The 19,192-nt window shown below is 40.7% G+C and overlaps 1 protein-coding gene across 1 annotated transcript in view; it reads left to right on the top strand.

Annotated features, from left to right (window-relative positions):
* LOC311508806 (sphingosine kinase 1-like) overlaps positions 1-18,936 on the top strand; it is a gene marked incomplete at its 5' end in the record, with an annotated part of 33,086 nt that extends 14,150 nt beyond the window's left edge. The window contains 4 exons of the mRNA XM_084573781.1: positions 981-1,130; positions 10,501-10,595; positions 10,871-10,986; positions 16,753-18,936. Coding sequence (XP_084429907.1) covers positions 981-1,130; positions 10,501-10,595; positions 10,871-10,986; positions 16,753-17,641 — 1,250 coding nt within the window. The 3' untranslated portion in view covers positions 17,642-18,936. The remainder of the gene's footprint in view (positions 1-980; positions 1,131-10,500; positions 10,596-10,870; positions 10,987-16,752) is intronic.
* Positions 18,937-19,192: the final 256 nt, after the last annotated feature.

Genomic DNA, 19,192 nt, shown 5'->3' with positions numbered 1-19,192 from the left:
TCTGTGTGTGTGCTTTGGATGGTGTGTAACCACCGACCTTTGTTTCTAGCTATATCCATAAATCTCCTGTCAGTTTTGAACATAACGGCACTTTATCATAGGCTTTTTAAAAATATTGAATTACCTGAAATTGCATTTGCGTGGTTGAAGGAGCAGCAGTTTTAAAGCAATCAAATAGAAGCTAATAATTCATTAAAATTATTAATATAATGTGCAGCATATGGAGAACTAAATTCCTCCTTATGAGTTTCCATTGCAGAAAGAATTTTACGATAATAACATCTGTTACCCTAGGGTCCAGGCAGTCTTGTACTATACTGCAGTGAAATTAAGCAAATATTAAGCATCTTTCTGCACAGTTATTCAATACAAGCTCCTCCAGGGCTGGTTAGGCAAGATAAGGGTCCAGTTTGTGTGTTCATCTCCAAATATCGCAGTACATTGATTCCCAGGTGTCCTTCCTGCTCCTCTGTAGGGGAACAGCTGTGCGCCTCTTCTGCTTAGCCTCTTGTTTCAAGAGAGTATTTCACTACCTCTACTTCAAGATAGACTTTGTGCTCTCTAACTGTAGTACCACGTGCCCAACATATTCTGTCACTGACTCAATTTTTAACAAATCTGAAAATATTTTATGGATTCCATCCTTTAGTGAGATTATACCAAACAATCTAACGCAACAATACGTAAGTCACATGCAGTTCTCTCTGTAATGTGTGCTCATACCCTAGGTGGTCTTTCTTACCTTACTTAATGTCAGACGTACCATATCCTCCACGTACAGTTGACACACTGACATCCTTCAAAAGTGCAGTCAATAAAACTGATCACTTCTGTGTGAACATAACATTTATCTTCTGTTCTTCTATTTGTTCTGCACGTGATGTAAATCAAGACCCCGGCCAATGTTTAGGAAGCAGCAGTGAGGTTGTTATTTAGCTGATCATACGGTTGTCACATTTTTCCTCTTCTCTCCTTTGCAGGGGTGTTGATGAGCCGGTTGTCTCGTCCGTGCCGGATGATGCTGCTGGTGAATCCACAGAGTGGGAAGGGACAGGCGCTCACTCTGTACAACAACCACATCCAACGAATGCTCAACGAGGCTGGTGTTATACACACTCTGGTGATCACGGGTAAGTTGCAAGGCACAGGGATGTGTAGTGTTAATAGATGGGTCTTTTAGCCTTTTGGGGAGGCGGCCCTGTGTGTGTGTGATTTAGGCTAATGAGCTTGTGTTATGGGAAGTAATCTCCTGGGAAGTATGTGAGCACAAGCAACATGTGCGCTTTGAATATGTCTCTACAAGCTAACGTTTTATATACCAAAACGTGGATACACAGATGTAGTGTGCCCATCCATCTGCTGCCAACGTTCCTGTTGAGTTTGCTTGGACATTGACCATACGGTATGGAGGGGCCAATCTGGGAATGGAATAGTAGACATGGTGCACAATTGCTATCAAGTTTTTAAGAATTGGGGACAGTTCTTCTATTGTTCATTATTGATTAAAACACAACAGCATGTGCAAAAAATATGTCATTTCTTTCTGAATCTGGAAGCTGTGAGGTATTTGTGTGGAGTGAACAAATATGAACAAACGTGTATTAAAGATTTAGAGTCGGGACACCCCAACACACCCTGCTTTCTGGTGTCAACCTACTGGTGTGCATCAGTGACCCGTAGAATGATGGATCAGCATGATTCAGGACAGGCCAGCTCTCTATGACATTAGTAGCGGACAGCTATTAGTAGATCGAGATCAGCAACCAAGCAGAACTGTAGATCTTCTTGTTTTTTTTTTTCCAAAAAATTATTTCCTGTCTTTCCTCAACTTTATGGTCCAGACACACCACACAGACACATCACAAGTGGGTCTTCGTTGCTGGTAGTTCTTTGATGTCATTTGTCTTTGAAGGTTCTCAGTCATCCACGTAAAAAAAAAAAACAGCTGAAACAAGAGCAACTGGTCTTGTAGGGTTTCTGGAAGACGTTTTGCTGACCGTATGTCAAGTAGATTCTTCAGTTTGATGTCAGTTTGGTATTTCTGTACCTAAGTCTGCTCACATGCACACTCGACCGCTAATTCATCTGTTTTACTGGCATTTAGCAAATGAACAGCCCTTAATTAACTTCCTTTGAGTCGATACATGAACAAGCTTAGAAAATAGAAAATAGGCCATAATAAAATAAATCAAATCAAAAGAAACAGTTGGGCTGTTTGCTCTCCTGGTTTAGTTGATTGAGTTGCTTGGGTTGATAAACAAAATTAATAGATGTATAACCTCACACACATCAAGAGATCTCCACCCACCTCATAGATCCATTGTACCTGTAAAGTCATTATCATCTTCTCTTAAATACAGCCACACACAAAACAGCGCTCACAAATGTATCTCCCACTAGCACTGCAGTGAATGACACTAGATGATCACACTATCAAACACACAGCTCAGCAAAGGCCACAATAACAACAACACCTCCCATCATGTCCCTGCTTTCCTCTCCCTCTCTCTCTCTCGTTCTCTCTCCGCAGCCCAGGCCCCCTCCTCTAGTTGAAATCCTCTGCTTGTTTTCATGCTGCCACCCTCATTATGCTGATCAACTGCCTCTGACCTATATGCATGCAGTGCTGTTATGTAATAAAAATGTGTGCGCACATATGGATGAAGACGCGTCCACGATAAACACACACAATCTAACGAAATCCTGTTTGCCATAATATCGTTTGATATAATCTTCCAAGGCTTGATGCGTCTATAATCCACACTGTGTGGTAATGATTATCCAGTGCAGTATTAGAAAAACTCACCCACCTCATACAGCCCAAGATCATTTTAAATTATTCTGTGAAGGTTACCCTTTCTGTGTCACTGTCTGTTTCACCCTCAGTCTGTGTTCATAAGTTCAGTGCAGTGTCAGTTAACAGACAAAAAAATACGCCTTTCCTCTCAGTGGGAGATGCACCGGGGAAAAAAAAGAGGGCAGACAGAGCAAATCACAGTTGGGAAGAAAGAAACCAGAAATCCTCTTACTGGTACTCTGCAGAAATACATGTTTTATCATTTCATAGATGTACTTTTTGACAAGTTAATCCTGGAGAATATAAAAGAATAGATTAATCCTCTAATCTACATCTGTGTAACAGCATGACCACTGAAAGAGAAATTTGGACACAACAATGACAGACAATCTCTTTGGATGGTTGACCTTTGAAATAAATCTTCTTCTCTCCCAAATGGCAATGAACGGCCTCAGTAGAGGCATATTAAAGTTCTCCCTAGGGGTTGTCCAGAGATATGCCCTCAGGGGTCATTAATTAGGAAGCATTTAGGTGAGCAGCCATGGGAATGGATTAATAAACCTGACCTCAGCTCTGCTGGTCGTAAACAACAAGGAAGTCCTCTGTCAGTACCTGTAAATGAAGTAGATAACACAGCCTACTGTGCATCTTGATTTTGTAGGTTTTAAAAGACCTGTCTTCAGTAGTGGGCTTTTTCGACTATTTTGTGGACTCTGTTTAGATGTACAAAATACTGATTTAATAATGAATTTGGTTCTGATATGATTTTTCCATTACAAAGTTTCAGCTACCTGTGTTTACACTACAAGTTACAAAATGACCAAGCCGGGCCAGCTGCACTTTCACGGACTGTCAAGTGCTTAGTGATAGTATTAACGGTCTGTTTTAAAATGGACGAGCTTATATATATATTTTTTCCACTTTTCAAAAAGAAGTGGAACTAATAAACAAACATACAGTATATGATTGACTTACTTGTACAAGATGTCTTCTCCATTACAGACAGTCGATTCTCAGCATTTATACCATGCGTGCTACAGGTTTGGACATAAGACTTGTGCCACACCAAGCCGATGGTCAGCCTGCTCAGGGGCGAGCATTTGTTTCCCTAGTTTTGTTACGGTGTGTCTGCACACTTGGCATTCCCGTAAGAAAGATTACTCTGATTGGCTGTTCAAGAAGAAAAGCAAACTTAACAACAAAGGCCTAAGGGCACACAGAAGACTTTTCTCATTTTACACCAAATACTCAAAATATTTTTTTTTGAGACTTGGCGCCATTGTAGGTGTGACAGCTGGGATAGGCTCCAACCCCCCGCGACCCTCCAGAGGACAAGCAGTCACAGGAAATGAATAAATGTTTGACAGTTTGTAATTTTCTCCCAGCTAAGAGTATCTTTTCTGTTTCTTAGAATACACTTCTTTTCATGCAGGGGCAGAACGTCTGTGCTAACTGGCCATTTGCTTTAGTTCTTGAGGTGTTTTCAAGAGCAACTTTTTGGCCCAGACACAAGCTGTGGACTGGCTTTCAACCTATGTCACAAATGCTGCTCACATTTTCGTCATGCTCTGTGCACCATAAAGTCTGCACATTTTATACACAATTCTCATCAACAAACTGGATTAGAAAATGCAATTGAAAGTAGCATCAATCCTATGTGAGTATTATCAGATTGTAGTTCTCAAGTCTGAGTGAACTCTTTACATATGTAAGGAACCCACCCTCCCCAGTGCATAATACTTTGTTTTAGATAAGAGACCATTTTCTAGTTTGTAACGACCCAGTTTGATCAGCGCATCACCAGTAAAATATAAGTTTATCAATGTATTTAGCAATAACACTTTCTAACAGCATGTGCAGCTTGTGTGTCGCTGGCATACGTACGAGGCGCATGGTTGGAACTCTCTTGTATGTGGATGTTAACAAAAGTGGATGGACTCATTATTGAATCCTGGGCTGTGTGGCAGCTGTGGGCTCTGCCAGAGGTAGAGGATAGTTGAAGGATGACTGCACTGATTCTGGTGGAGAGGGGGTTGGTTGAAGATAGAGACAGTGTGTTGCGTTGTGGGTGTGTTTTTTCTGTTGTGTTAGTGAGTAAAGATGGCGCACTGATTCCTCCCAGGCAGTCTCCCTCCCTGCCCAAGCATCCTAAGATGTCTGGCAGAAAGTACTCCACTTCTGCTTGGACTCATATTCTCAATACCGATTATAAATATTTACCGTAACAGATGGATATGCCCTAAGACAACCTTGCTGTGCTGCTCCTTCTGTTTTTTATTTTTCTTCAGTCTTCTGGAGTAAAGTCCTTTACAACAGCAGTCTAGATGCTCTCTTAGAAACATGTCATGGCGTGAGCTTTATTCTCTGTCACGGCCCTATGAGGATGTTAGGAAAGTCACTATATGAACACTAGAAGAGCAGTGACAGGACAGAGATCGAGGCATCACCCCAACAATTATGAAAGGAAGCCTCTTAGAAATACACCAAAGCCTTCTATTAAAACACAATCCAGGAAATCCTTCTGGAGCCCTGCAATAATGCTTCACAATACAGACAATTTGACCACTGGTGTGGACAGAGAGACACTGATCCGAAATGGCAGAAATCCTAGGACATAAGAGCACACTCAGACTCAAAATTGGCAGGTCAGCGATGCCTTAAGGGGCATGCCACCAATTTACACATGAAGATTAGTTTATATATGTGTCATGATAATAAAAGCCTGGGGCAAAGAGGGTTTAAAGAACTTATTCAGACTTGGTACTAACATGCATCCTGGGTAATTTAGTCACAAGTTGATTAAGTTTTTTTGCCCTCCAATCTGATACCAATCATTTAAAATTGAGTACTGGCCTTGAAAATTGAGTCCCAGACCTAAAACAAATAACTACAATAGGTCTGGCTTGACTGAAGCCTGATGCCGATCTGATCCAGTCATTTTAAAATGCCTGGATCCCTAGCTTTAAGTGCATGTGTTCACACCAGCCAATAAAATGCAACAGTTTCGAAGTCTCTGTTTCTCACTGAAAGCGCACACATTAATTTATTACTCATCTGTTATTTTAGAGACTCACAAAAGGCCCAGCCCCTTGCAGCATCCACACACGGATTAATGTCACTGCTGTGCTGTTTTCAGCAATGAAAGAAAAGTCTCAGCTAACAGAGACACCAGTGATTATGGAGGAAATACTTGGAAATACACTTGACATGGTTACTTTGCAAACATCAACATGAATATATAAATGTAGGTAACAGTTACTTGGACTAAATATTTTAAAAGATTCTCATCATTCATGAACATACACTAACTTGCCAGTTCATTAGGTTCATTAGTAAAAATAAATGTATTCTAATTTAGTTTAACAGCACCACAAACCATATCCTCACTCTCTCTCTTTCTCTCGCTATATATATATAGTTGATAAGTAAGTTCAACAATATCTTGGTCATCACTTAGTTTAAATACTTTTTCCAGAGACACATCAAATGAGTGCCCATGTTTAAGTCTTGTTAGGTGATCGTGGTTAGCTGAGGGCAGCATCTGAGCAGGAAGCATCTGTCAGCACTGCGCAGCATTCGGCCCAACCCATTCACATCTCCCTGGATCTTTGAAAACTCTGGGAAAAACATTTAACTTCAGCGGAAAGAACTTGGTAACTTTTTATATTTGCTACAGAGTGGCATGGATTTTAGGAAGATGTACGCATTTTGTGAATAAGGTTGACTGGCAAGCACCCTCCGCTGGCTAAAGAGGCATCACAGATTGTTTTGTTAGTAGCCATCATGTTTCTTATGCAGATATTCAAATGCAACCTGTTATGCCATATGTTCATACAAGTCATTCTCAGATATGCCAGCGTCACGAGAGACTCAACTACAAGTGGAGATTTTTATGTACTGGTGCTGAAAACACAAAAACGTTGCACAAGTCATTAATATATTAGCGTTACAGTCCCACCCACCGATGTAATACTTTCCAGCACGGTAATTTCTAAGGTAATGAGTGAGTGTGTATGTATCTGCGTGCATGTACAACTGTGCGTTTGTGTGACTGCACCCTCAAGCACCTCCTGGTAGCTGAGTAAGCTTTGGCAGCGTTTATAGTGTTTCCTGATTTATCAACAGGCACACACACACACACGCACTCAGAAAGCATTGCTGTTTAACTGTCATCGCCTGCTGTCATGTTGGTGGATGAGTGCTGCAGCCATTAGACTGCTGCTTTATAAAAAAAAGAGCTGCAGTCAGGATGTGTGTGACAGCAAGGTGGAGACTTATCAAGGTGGGCTGAAACAAGGTCAGGAAGAGGACAGATCATCCTGTTACCCTACATAAAATATCATGATGGAAACACCTGAAATGTGGAAACTGTGATGTGACTCAGTGAGAGAATGTTCTCAAGAAGAACAACAACATCTATCGTTGAAGCAAACGTGCTGTAAGGGATGTCACAAGAACTGACGCGCAGTGCCTAGTCGATGTCAGTATTGGGAACATGTGACCATATTTGTTTTTCTATGATGCCAAAGGTAAAGTGGATGCAATAGGGAACACTGGACCGTAAGAACATTTACAATGATGGCAGCAGGTGCAGCAACAAGTCTGCTGCAACTTGTTTTAAAGAAAAACAATAGCGATATTGTTAATTGCAGAATTTGCAAAATGTGAGTGCTGTTTTTTACATTGTACATTGTAGTTGAGTCTGAGAGGATTTGACCCTGATATGCCTCCTAGATGTTCTACTTTTTAATCCTCCAGGTACACAGAAAGGTACTCTGTGAGCAATGCTTCTTGTGCAGTGAATGCTAGTGTATGCAGACACATACTGGTACAATATCACAAGCTAAAGATATTGAGAAGTATCTGCAAAAACATCTGCTGTCCTGTTATTTATCTGTTTATTTAGGTCTTGGGGCCTTTGAATTATTTGAATTCTTCTTCAGACAACCTGAACACTTGCCATGGCCCCTGCGGTCCGTGACCAGATGCTAATAACGTAGCAGAGATCTGCATGACTGTAAGGAGTTAGTCACAGCCCAGACAAAACTGAACTACCTCCTCTCCTCTACGACAACCTTAAAAATCATTATAAGCACAGTGTGAATTATCTCTGTCCTGAGCTGCATACTAAAGCTGCTCTCTCAGTTCTCCTCTCACCACTCTACAGTGTCACTGTTCTGCAGCTTTGTTGTTGATTGGGGCCCTTCAGTCCTTTTTATTGTTCAGCCTCTGCATAGATAAGGAAATGTGATGTGACTGGACTGATAAGGAGGAATTGATTCCTTTATTCTGCAGATTTTAGGAAAGGGGAGGCAGGGGAAATCAGATCTCTCTCTAGAGGAGTGTGTGTGGGTGTGTGTGTGCGTGTGTGTGTGCGTGTGTGTGTGTGAAGACAATATCAGCGTTTAAGGGCAAGACAACAAAGTTAGGTTGTACAGACACAACGGAACCACTGATTTTCAGGTCCGTGCAGCCTGTGAATCTGTAAAGTCTGGGAAAAGAAAGAATTTAACACATTATTTTACATACACAGCTGACGCATCATTGTGTTCTCCTGTAGGCTAGGTTTTAAGAATTTAAAATTTGACCTTGTGGAAAGGGACCGGGGAAACAGATTCAAACCGATAGTGACTGTTATTTACAATTAAATGTCCATTTAAACCTAAAATAACTGAATAACCATTCTTCCAACAATCCAACGTTTTTAGCCTTTTTTTCAACCCTAGGGCACCACGAAACACAAAAGAGGATACCCTCCCTCCTGTTGAAGAGAGTAATCAAACACCCTCCTGTACAAAGAAAGACGTAAACAGTCACACAGCCTGACTACACCTGATTAACCCACTGCTGCTGACTTGGCCTTCTAGCTTTTCTGCTTTCTTCCTTCGATGAGCAAGTGTTATCAGGCGAACTCAATAACCTACTCTAGTAGGAGGAAGGGGCAGCACTTGGAAGTACACAAGAGAGAAAACAACAACACGCACAGACACAGACATACCAAAACCACTGGCACGTAAAACTACCATGATACTTACACACACACACACCTCTGAAATATGTCACATCCAGAGGTTCGCAGATGACACGGCCATCATGGTGTGTATCACAGACGACAAAGAGGAGGAGTACAGGAGCCTAGAGAGGAATTTTGTTGTCTGGTGCCACATGAACAATCTGCAGCTCAACGCCTCAAAGACCAAGGAACTGGTCATTGACTTTGGGAGGGACAGACCCAGCCCTAGATCAGTTCTGTTAGGAGCGGAGGAGGTGGAGGTCGTGAAGACCTATAAATATCTTGGGCTGTGGATAGACAACAAGCTGGACTGGACGAGCAACACGGGGCAGCTGTACAAGAAGGCCCAGAGCAGGATGTACTTTCTGAGGAGGCTAAGATCCTTTAACCTCTGCAAGAAGCTCCTGGGTTTTTTTTTATCAGTCTGTGGTCGCCAGCATTCTGTCCTACACTGATTGCTGATTTGTTGCCTTCTCAACTGTGCAAATGACAACAAAGACATTCTATTCTATTCTAGTCAATTTTACTGCTGTGTCATGACACTAAGCAGGAAGTCGACTCGGATTCGGATATATACTGTATTTTGGAGCCTGTGGTTTGTAGTACTATTAAATTGTATTGTGTTCTACCGACACATGTTTCTATTATTTTCACAGCCTAATTTCAGAAACACACAATTCAGTCCAGTTTAATAACGTCACAAACTACATCCTCCGCAATGATCATCCAGTTAAATTACCACCTTTCTCACTCTGTTTAAATATAAACTGAACATTATAACAGCCACGAAGGAGGATTTAGTGCAGGACTGTTATATTAGACTGTATTTGTTTTAGATAGTGTACCTGTTGCTTTTCTTTCAGGTGAGTGTCTATGACATAAATCATATGTCCATCAATCAGCAGTGATGACTTCTCCTTTCACTGAAGATAATCCTGAGTTTTTCTGAAAGTTCCACACAACAATATCCACATGTGTTTATCCTTAATTAGTAATTACCCAGACATGCAGATGAGTTTGGCAAAGAACTAACGGTAACTGACTACAACAGAGCCTTTATTTAGTTATATACTTCTGACATATCAATAATTGTTTCTTGACAAAAAGGTTCTGTTCAGATCTAAATAAATGAACCTGATATATACTGAACTGTAGACAGATTTTTGCATATTGAGCTGACTTGCTGTCCACTGACCAGAAGACTCTGTAGGTTTCTAGCAAGTAATTAAAATAAATGGACTGAAGCTGTGCTAATTACAGACCATCTACGTTTTCTCGTGTAGTACAAGAATACAAAGTTCTTTAAAGGAATGGGGGGAAAATGTCCTATTTTAAAGGTCTCTGTGCTTTCTGAGAGTGATACAGGTAGCCAGCAGTGACTGTAGCCTGCATCTGGCCCTGTCAGCACGGTCCCACTTCTTCAGATTATGCAGCCTCAGATTCATTTGACAAAGTGCTCCTGGGTAATTTAGTTGTCCCGATCTAATTAGCAACGTTGGGAGACACTTCCTTTAAGACTATGTATGAAGTTTCTCCCCAACAGTTTTACTTTAATTTGTGAACAGAATCGATAAAGGAAAGAAAATTAAAAGTAAGGAGGATAAAGAATCTACTCTCTGTATTTGCATCATGTTGATCACTCATCTTACAGCACAAAAATGCCCATTACATATTTCTTTGTGTTTTCCAGAGCGGCAGAACCACGCCCGAGACATGATGAGAGAAGCCGACCTATCGCAGTGGGACGCTTTAGTCATCATGTCGGGAGATGGACTTCTCTATGAGGTGAAGAAAGATGCATGTGCACTATATTTTTGGATGACAGGATATCGTAGGATAAACAGCAGTGCAGGAACTCCAAACTGTGATTTAAATCAGTAAATATCTCGTTCAAATTAAATAAACATGACAAAGACTCCTGGGCTTCCTGGGCTAACAGGTTTAGAGATTAGATACGCAGCTCTATGACAGTCATTCTGCAGTCTGACTCAGCTAAAAACTGGTTACCGTGCATTTCTATCTGCACAATTAATCAAAGCTGTGTTTCCTGTGCGTGTCAGGTAATAAATGGTCTGCTGGAGAGATCAGACTGGGAGGAGGCAATCCAGACACCGCTTGGCATCCTTCCTGGTGGATCAGGCAATGCCTTGGCTGCTTCAGTACATCACTATTCTGGGTGAGCCATGAGCAGAAACATGAATAAAACTATCAGTCAACAGCACTGTAGAGATGTGTCTGTGTAGCGCAACTCTTAATGTATTCTGTTTGTTGGCCAGATTAAGTTTTATCTTTCCGTTTTATCATTTTAATATTTTCCAATTTTGGTCCAGACAAACATTTGCTGCCTCCAATTCCTCTAAGTTGAAGCTTCTGTTTGCCCTGCATCACTGTAAATCTAAGAATCTTTGGTTTTGATTTATAGGTTGGTTAAAATTTTAGATGTAACATTTGCCTGCAGGAAATAAAGACCACCTTTTACTATTTTCTGACATTTTATAGGCCAATGGATTTATGACTTACTCAGAAAATATTTTATCAGTGGTGAAAATGCGCATTAGTTACCGTAGACAAGGACAATAGAAGCCTTGAAGCTGTCGTCGCAGGGTAATATTATTTTTCTTTTATGACAAAACCCCAGTGTAGAGCTACACTGAAACCAGACAAACGAGTTAGGTGGCATACCATAAACTGGGGGCCCATCGTTTCAGGAGCAGTGCTGCAAGATTAATTTGTGTCCACACAGTATGTACATAGTGAGTGCAGATAAGTCTGATTCAGGATTATGCAATAGGTACAGTAGTTCCAGCCGAACAGTGGTCAAAGATGTGGTTCACACATATAAGCCTATCTACAGTGTTAGCTTTTCTTTATGAACAGCTCTTGAAACTATATCAAATGCATCAAAAGGAGATCTGTCCATTTTAACTGAATCAAGCTTTGCAGACATGGACTGTATACAGTATATATACAGGCTACGATCCCCTTGAGTCTGGTTCAATGGAGCCTGTGGCACTGATGGTGCTCACTGTCTGATCTGTCATATAATACTGCTGCTGCTGTGTAAAATGTTGTGGACGGCTCCAGATACTAAAATGAATAAGTTCTTTGTAGTGTCGCTAGATAGGTACAGTGAGCCTCAGACACACATTATCCTGGCTTTCTGGCGCTTTTCATAGTAAATTGCACTCCTCTTATCTGAATGAATTATTAATGATTTGCTCATTTGATGGATTGTTTGGAGTTCATTCATCCAGAAGAAAGAGCAGGAAGGAGACGTTAAAGGACAGGAAGAAATGAGCAAAGAAGTGAAGTCATTCTCTAGTTTACTCACCGACTACCCATCACATAGCAGCATTTTAGTCGATAGTGATTGTTCAAAAAGTGATGGACAGTAGTTTTTGTTCCACAGAATAAAAATTTAAACACTCCAACTGTAACTACTGTACACTACATAGTTGATATTGGTTTAAACTCCTTAAGACCTAAGGCACCTTATAGAAAATTATTCTAAAACCAAAGTTTGAAAACAACCTCCTACAAACTTGGGTTTTTATGAAACATTAAAATCATTCCTCTGGTCTTAAAGGGATATACACTGATATGTTGAATTCAGTCTTAACGGGCTAAAAATCTAACAACAATATATCATCTGATAGTATTTTTTTGTTTATGCAAATTCATTTTTGGCAACAGTCTTGACACAGATTCCTTAGATCTGTGGTCTGTGATCATGTCGAACCGTTGAACTGTTGTCACTCCCGAACTAACTGCATTCCAGCTGAACAAGTCAGAAAAACCAAGACGTAAACCTTCGCCGTGCAGCTCTGGTAGAATACCGTGAGCTTTAGTCACGAGCCAGGTAATTGTTTGAAATACCAGTTAATAACGGCAGTCATGAGACTGTATTAGCAGTAACATGTCTACATACAAAAACTAACCTGTGGCGACATGCAAGTTGAAGTTGCACAATGGGAACTAGAAAATTCTGACTGTTCCAATGTTACGTCAATTCTTTGTTTTGCCTTTCGGTGTAGTAACTGAGTCGTTTACAATAAACCCTGCAATAATAACGATACGTCAACTCATTGACTTGGTATTGTAGGTCAGTGGTTCCCGGTTCTCTTTAGTTAATGATAAGCTTTAAGTATCTTGGTGTAGTCTGTTAGGGCTCCAACTTTCCTCATCATTAGCATGGGCATAAAATAGGACACTCATTTGGGTCATGAGTATGTAAAATCATCACTGTGTCATTACCCATTTGCTGTTACTCAAGCTAATATGATGAGGGAATAAAGCTTAGTGTGTGTTATGAAACACATTTCACCCTTTGTTTGTCCTCAGTATGTGGTGCAAATAGGGCTGCGCCAACAACTGTTTTCATTATTTATTAATCTGGCGATTATTTTCTTGATTAATTTATGAATCATCTGGGCTGAATGTTAGAAGAAATGGCTTTCACAGTCTGGACAAGGACACATCTTCAGTAAGGCAGTTTCAAATTTCAAAGTTGTGTCAGAAATTAAATGTTAAATTTTATTGCCAGGTACGGCCATGAAAAACTGCAGGAACCAAAGAACATTAGACATTTTTCTGGAAAAATTTATTAAAAAATCTTACTGATTTCTGAAAATGAACCTGCAAGCGAAACAATTAGAATTTTAACTTAGTGGTGTTTAAATGTGCTTCCTAATATATTAATAGTGTGAGCACTGTTACTGCTTGTTGTTATTTCAGATATTCTGCCCTATCTACTCTAAACTCTGAACTACATGGGAAAATTTCAAACCCATGAAGAGCTTTGAGGCACTTTTTAAAGCTGCTTTTGTGTTTGTAGGTCGGCTTTATTCTGCCCTCCGTTATTTATTTTTTATCTGTCATTTTGCATCTCTGTGCAGTTGTTGTTGTTTTGGTTGGCGTATAATTGCCTTTATATGAGCCTTTGTGCTGCTCCTGTCTTGAAAAAGCTTATTAAAATTCAAATAAAACACCTCTCGTCATTACCAAAGAGCCACATTCATTCATTCATCACCTCGACTGCATCTGCCAATCAGCTTCTCCTCAAACAATGGTCTTCCAGTGAGAGCGGCAGCAACAATGAGAGGAAGGGACCAGACTCTGTATTGTTTACTCTCCTCTCACACTCCCGGGGCATCCAGAAAATCTCTCTCTCTCTGGTGGCCGCAGGCTGCCCTGCGGTGGCCCTGACCAGATTGTATTTGGTATTATTCCCAGCTGAATGTCGAGTTCATCGAGGCTACGTGGATCAAACGAGTGACAGCTAGAACGTATCTGGTATTATGCAACGCACTGAACAGTGTACAGGTTCACAGGCTGAGGGTTTAATGGGTTCCTGTGCACAAACAGAATGAGAAGGAGCCATATAACATCATGTGCGAGATGGGAAGCCCACAGACAGCTGTGACACTTTGATGTGAGTGAGAGTCTCAAACCCCTGGTAGATTACAGAAGCTACGATAAAAGCTTAGTTAAAACACATACGTTTTCAGATACTCTCCTAATAAAAGTACCAGTACAGAAATATAGAAATACTCTGTTAGAAGTAAAGGTCCTGATTATTGGGAATTATGAAAACATTAATAGTAAAGGACGAAAAGGTGTGCTGCATAAAATTATCCTTTAGAATTTAATTAAATTGAATATTTTCTTCAGCAGAAAATAATGGGAAATATGTGATATGGAACCCCAGATAGGCACAATTTCACAAGCTAGCACAATTGAGGCAGTATTAATTGTACATAACGATGGAAGATTCGCTCTTAACACACAGATTTCCTGAAGATCAGTTTTGAAGTTCAGTTTAGTCGTTCGGGATGTCGGCATCTTGTCAGAGCCCGATGCCACATAACCTCCTGCTAATCCAAAAATGGGCTAAGAGGTGTTGCGTAAGTGGAGCTGAGGCCACGTAGCCCCTTGAACATAAATAGATTATTTACGCAAAACTTCAAGCCTCAGTATTATTCAGTTAGGTGTTATATAAAAATTCTGCCCCCTAACAGCTGTCATGAATGGAGACATTATCTTCAGAGACCATACAAAAACATTTTCTGTACCAGTAAACTTGTAACATTGGTCTTTTGAACACTGACGTCTATGGGGATTTACTTGCTCATGTAGTCATCCCAAGTGGCCAATTTGAGGAACATGGCATTTGTACTTTGGATTCCCTTTCCACCCTTGGAGGTTGCCGTTTTGAAACAATGTACTTTATAAGCTTATCATGTTTTAGCCTTGTTTGTCTTTATTGTCTAGATGTATGTGTGGAGAGACAGAAAGATAGGAAGATATGCAGCAAAGGAATCAAACCTGAGCCACTACACTGAGGCCTATAGCCTCTGTTTTTGGGGCTCCCACGTCTTATTAGTAAATGTTAGCATGCTAACATACAGAATTTGGATTATGAACATGGTAAACCTTGTGCTAGCTAAACATCAGTCTGTTAGTATTGTCATTCTATGTTAACATTTTGCTTGAAGGACCACAACTGTTGGTCACTGGTCACAATGAAAGGAGAGTAAATGTACTTAGTTACCTCTAATGCCTGAGTTCACTGAAACAGATTCATTTGTGAACAGATGTGAGATTAAACCAGATGCTTTCTTGACCTTTTTACCAGATTAGAAAGCAACAGAGCTGAGGGAATGTGAATCAGACTATCTGGAAAGCTGGACTGGTGAATAAATTCAGGATGATGAATATGGAGATATCTGAACTCCACTGAGACGTCCAGTCATCACTGTAATTGGCTGTGGGTGGTAACAGCAGGCAAATCTGGGTTTGTGTGTGTTGTCATGACCTTCCACCTCAGTCTCCGTTCTCCCAGATGGGCTTGTCTTTGTTCTCTGACTGGACCGGCCTGTCACGTCTGAAGGCCCTTAGGCTCATTCTGCCGCCTACACCCCCAGCCCTCACTCCACACCCATCGTAGCTCTGTGGGGCTCCACCCTCCACCTCATCTTTCCCCTTTGTGCTTTCAGGTTGCACAACAAGGTCACAGTTACTCCTGTATTGTATGTAACACTCCTCTTTTAGTTCACTCCCCAGAGTGGCGTCCACCTCAAGAAGTTCACCTTCTTGTTTTATTTCGTTGAGGACCACTTGCAGTTTCTGCTTTTCTGCTTTTTATTAACTAAATATAATGTAAATATATAATATTAGTATCCACTCTGGACCTGGTGCATCTCTTCCCACCTTTTAATCTGAGTCGAGCTGCTGCTGCCTCAAAGTCACGTTCAAGTGCATTTAATTGGAAACATTAAATGGACCACAAGATGAAAGTTGCTCTACAGGAGCCGTTGTTTTATGTAAAAATAAAGCCTCAGCTGACCAGGAGGAGCAGAATAAATTAACCTGTGGTCTTGGGGACTCTTTATTTTTGTATCTGTCTTTCTTTTTCCATGGTTTTGATAATGTGACTGGGTATCAAATTTTAAATTATCAACAGATAATTTAAGTTAGGCTTACGATAAGTTTTCATTCATTTCTGTTATTTCACTAACCATTTGCTTCATAACTGTGTCATATTCACATTTTTTCTTAGTTGCTTACTTCTCGTAGTTCATTTATTTGCAGCGTTTTCTTGTTTAATTGATTTCTAATCATGACTACAAGATCCATCACAATTTACTAACACTGGAGGAGACGTCTTTAAATTTGTGTTTTTGTCCGACCTTTAGATCAAAAGTCAAAAGGAGTACCATTTAGAACAATACAGGGCAAAAACAGAAGCAAATAATCACAAGTAAAAAAGTGAAACTTGTATAATTTGCCTTTAAAATAATAATTAACATTCTGTAACAGGTGCCACTTTACTAATAGATTAATTCATTGTAATTATTGGTTGTTTTAACTGTAATATTAGTAGCAACTGAGAGCAGGTACTTAGAGAGCAGGAAGCATTTAATCGCTGTCCTTCTTCCTCCAGAGCCTCTCCTGTGTCCAGCGAGGAGCTCCTGGTCAGCTGTGGTTTCCTGCTCTGTAAAGGTCTGGTGTCCCGTATGGATCTGGTGTCCATCCATCTCTCCTCCAGTCCTCGTCTCTTCTCCTTCCTCTCTCTGGCCTGGGGCTTTGTAGCAGACGTAGACATAGAGAGTGAGAAATACCGCCACGTTGGAGCCGCCAGGTTCACCGTCGGCACGTTGGTGAGGCTGGCTTCTCTCCGCGTCTACAAGGGCAGGCTGGCTTACCTGCCCGCCAGCAAGGAATGCAATAATGAGGAAGGTTTGAGAAATAACATGAGAGTGCACAGCAACAATCAGGCATCCTCCCAGACGCCGGCCTCTCTCTTGTGCCGACCGTCTGGAGACTCTTCCCGCCACAACACCTTCCACAACTCCTGCCACTCCAACAACTCCCTTAAAGTGAGGAGGGCGGAGAACACACCTTCCAGAAGCGCTACCAAAGGCCTTCCTGGCCCACCTGATTCTCTGCTGCTGCCTCTGGATCAGCCGCTGCCTAGCAACTGGGTGGTGGTGCAGGAGGAAGACTTTGTCCTTATGCTGGCCATGTACCAATCCCACCTGGCAGAGGACCTCCTGGCAGCACCGGATGCCACCTTGGACGACGGTGTCATTCATCTGTTCTACGTTAGAGCGGGAATATCACGCACCGCGCTACTGAGGTTGTTTCTAGCTATGGAGAAGGGGGCGCATCTGGCAACTAACTGCCAACATCTGGTGCACACTAAGGTGCGGGCACTCAGGCTGGAGCCATATTCCCCCAAAGGGATAATAACAGTGGATGGAGAAGTGGTGGAATATGGTCCAGTACAAGCTGAAGTACACAGAGGCCTGTCGAGATTAATCACTGGATGAACTGAACAAACATCACTGCCAGCTTTCATCTGTGCTGTTTGCGGCTGATGGGGTTTAGTAAACACATTATAGCATTTCAGATCAGAAATGCCCTGGTACTGGAGCAAAAACGGATGTGGATGTAAGGCTTGTTTACTTTTATTTTGTCAGCAGCACAGAAAAAACATGGTTTACCTGTTGATGCTGGATGAAATGTTCCAAAACAGCCACGTATGGACAGTGTTCAATATTAGATAAATGAATAAAGTTTACAAAAGTAATATATAAGAATTGGATAAAAGTCATGACAACAGCTTATTATTATGAAACCTTATTACTTCCAAAAACGTTTTACAACAGGAGAATTCATTGTCTGTAAACAAAGACAATCAGGTCAGACTCAGTTGTGTGATTTGTCTCAATTTACAGACAAGGATCTTTTTGTGAACATACCGTAGTGAAATACGTTATAAAATAAATAATATGTTTAATTGTCTTGGCAAAATTTGAAAATATATATATTAGCTTTCAGGATTTTGGAGGATTTAAACACTTTAATGAATAGGTATGGAGCCAAATCCAGGTCAATTGTTTTATTAACTTGGAAAAAAGAGTTGAAATTTGAAAGCAGCATTTCAATATCTCTAAAACTGCAATAGCTAACTTCATGAAATTTGGCATACACAATCTGTAAAATATTGTGTAGACGCCCATCAAGTTGCGTGACATTACGTCTACAGGGTGCGCTACAGGTGACACGGAACGAAACTTGGCAACCAGTAGGTGGCGCTTTATATCTTACAAACCACCACAGTAAACTGCTTGAAATTTGACAATAATAATTTGCGGATGACTCCTTACAAGCGCCTTGATGTGCCATGGGGGCGTGAGTGGGCCGTGGAATCATGAGTGACAGCATGAAAAAGACGGATGAGATATATGACTCAAATCTCTCTATAAAAAGCCATTAATGTGAATTAACTGACACAAGTGATACATGAAATGTCAGCTATTTTTAAATAGATATTCTGAGAAATCTAATCACACTGAACAACCATGGTGAGGTTGTCTTAATGGCGTAGACGCCATTGCTAGCCATTATTACTCTGCGCTAACAGTGGCATGTGAAAGTGAGAAACATCAAACCTTAAAATGATGTTTTTGAACCACGCAATTTATCACTTTATTGCTCTCATACTGCGACTGAAGCCATGTCTGGTTTTGAACAGCTTGCTAAATGGAACTTTATCACTTGTGTCAGTATATTCACGTAAATATTTCAAGTTAATGAAACTTTTACCAAAGATTTTGCTCCATAAAATGGTCACTAACATTTAGATATAGGACGATGTTGAAAAAAACTAAATATGCTGCAAACGTAGAAGTAACCTGTAAGTATCTAGATTTAATTTCATAATGCTGAGCTGTGTGTTAAAAATGTTTCATCACTTATTTAAGTCTAATTCTGATTATTGAATGCATCCGTTTATTTAATACTGAACACTCCGTAGTCATGACTCAGTGTCAGCATTACTTGAGACAGAACATAAACACGAGTTTCGTCAACTCACG

The sequence above is a fragment of the Chelon labrosus genome (genome assembly GCF_963514085.1).
Source record: "Chelon labrosus genome assembly, chromosome: 2".
NCBI lineage: Eukaryota > Metazoa > Chordata > Actinopteri > Mugiliformes > Mugilidae > Chelon > Chelon labrosus.
Note: the sequence above shows the minus strand (reverse complement) of the source record. Positions and strands in the feature narration are given on the sequence as shown.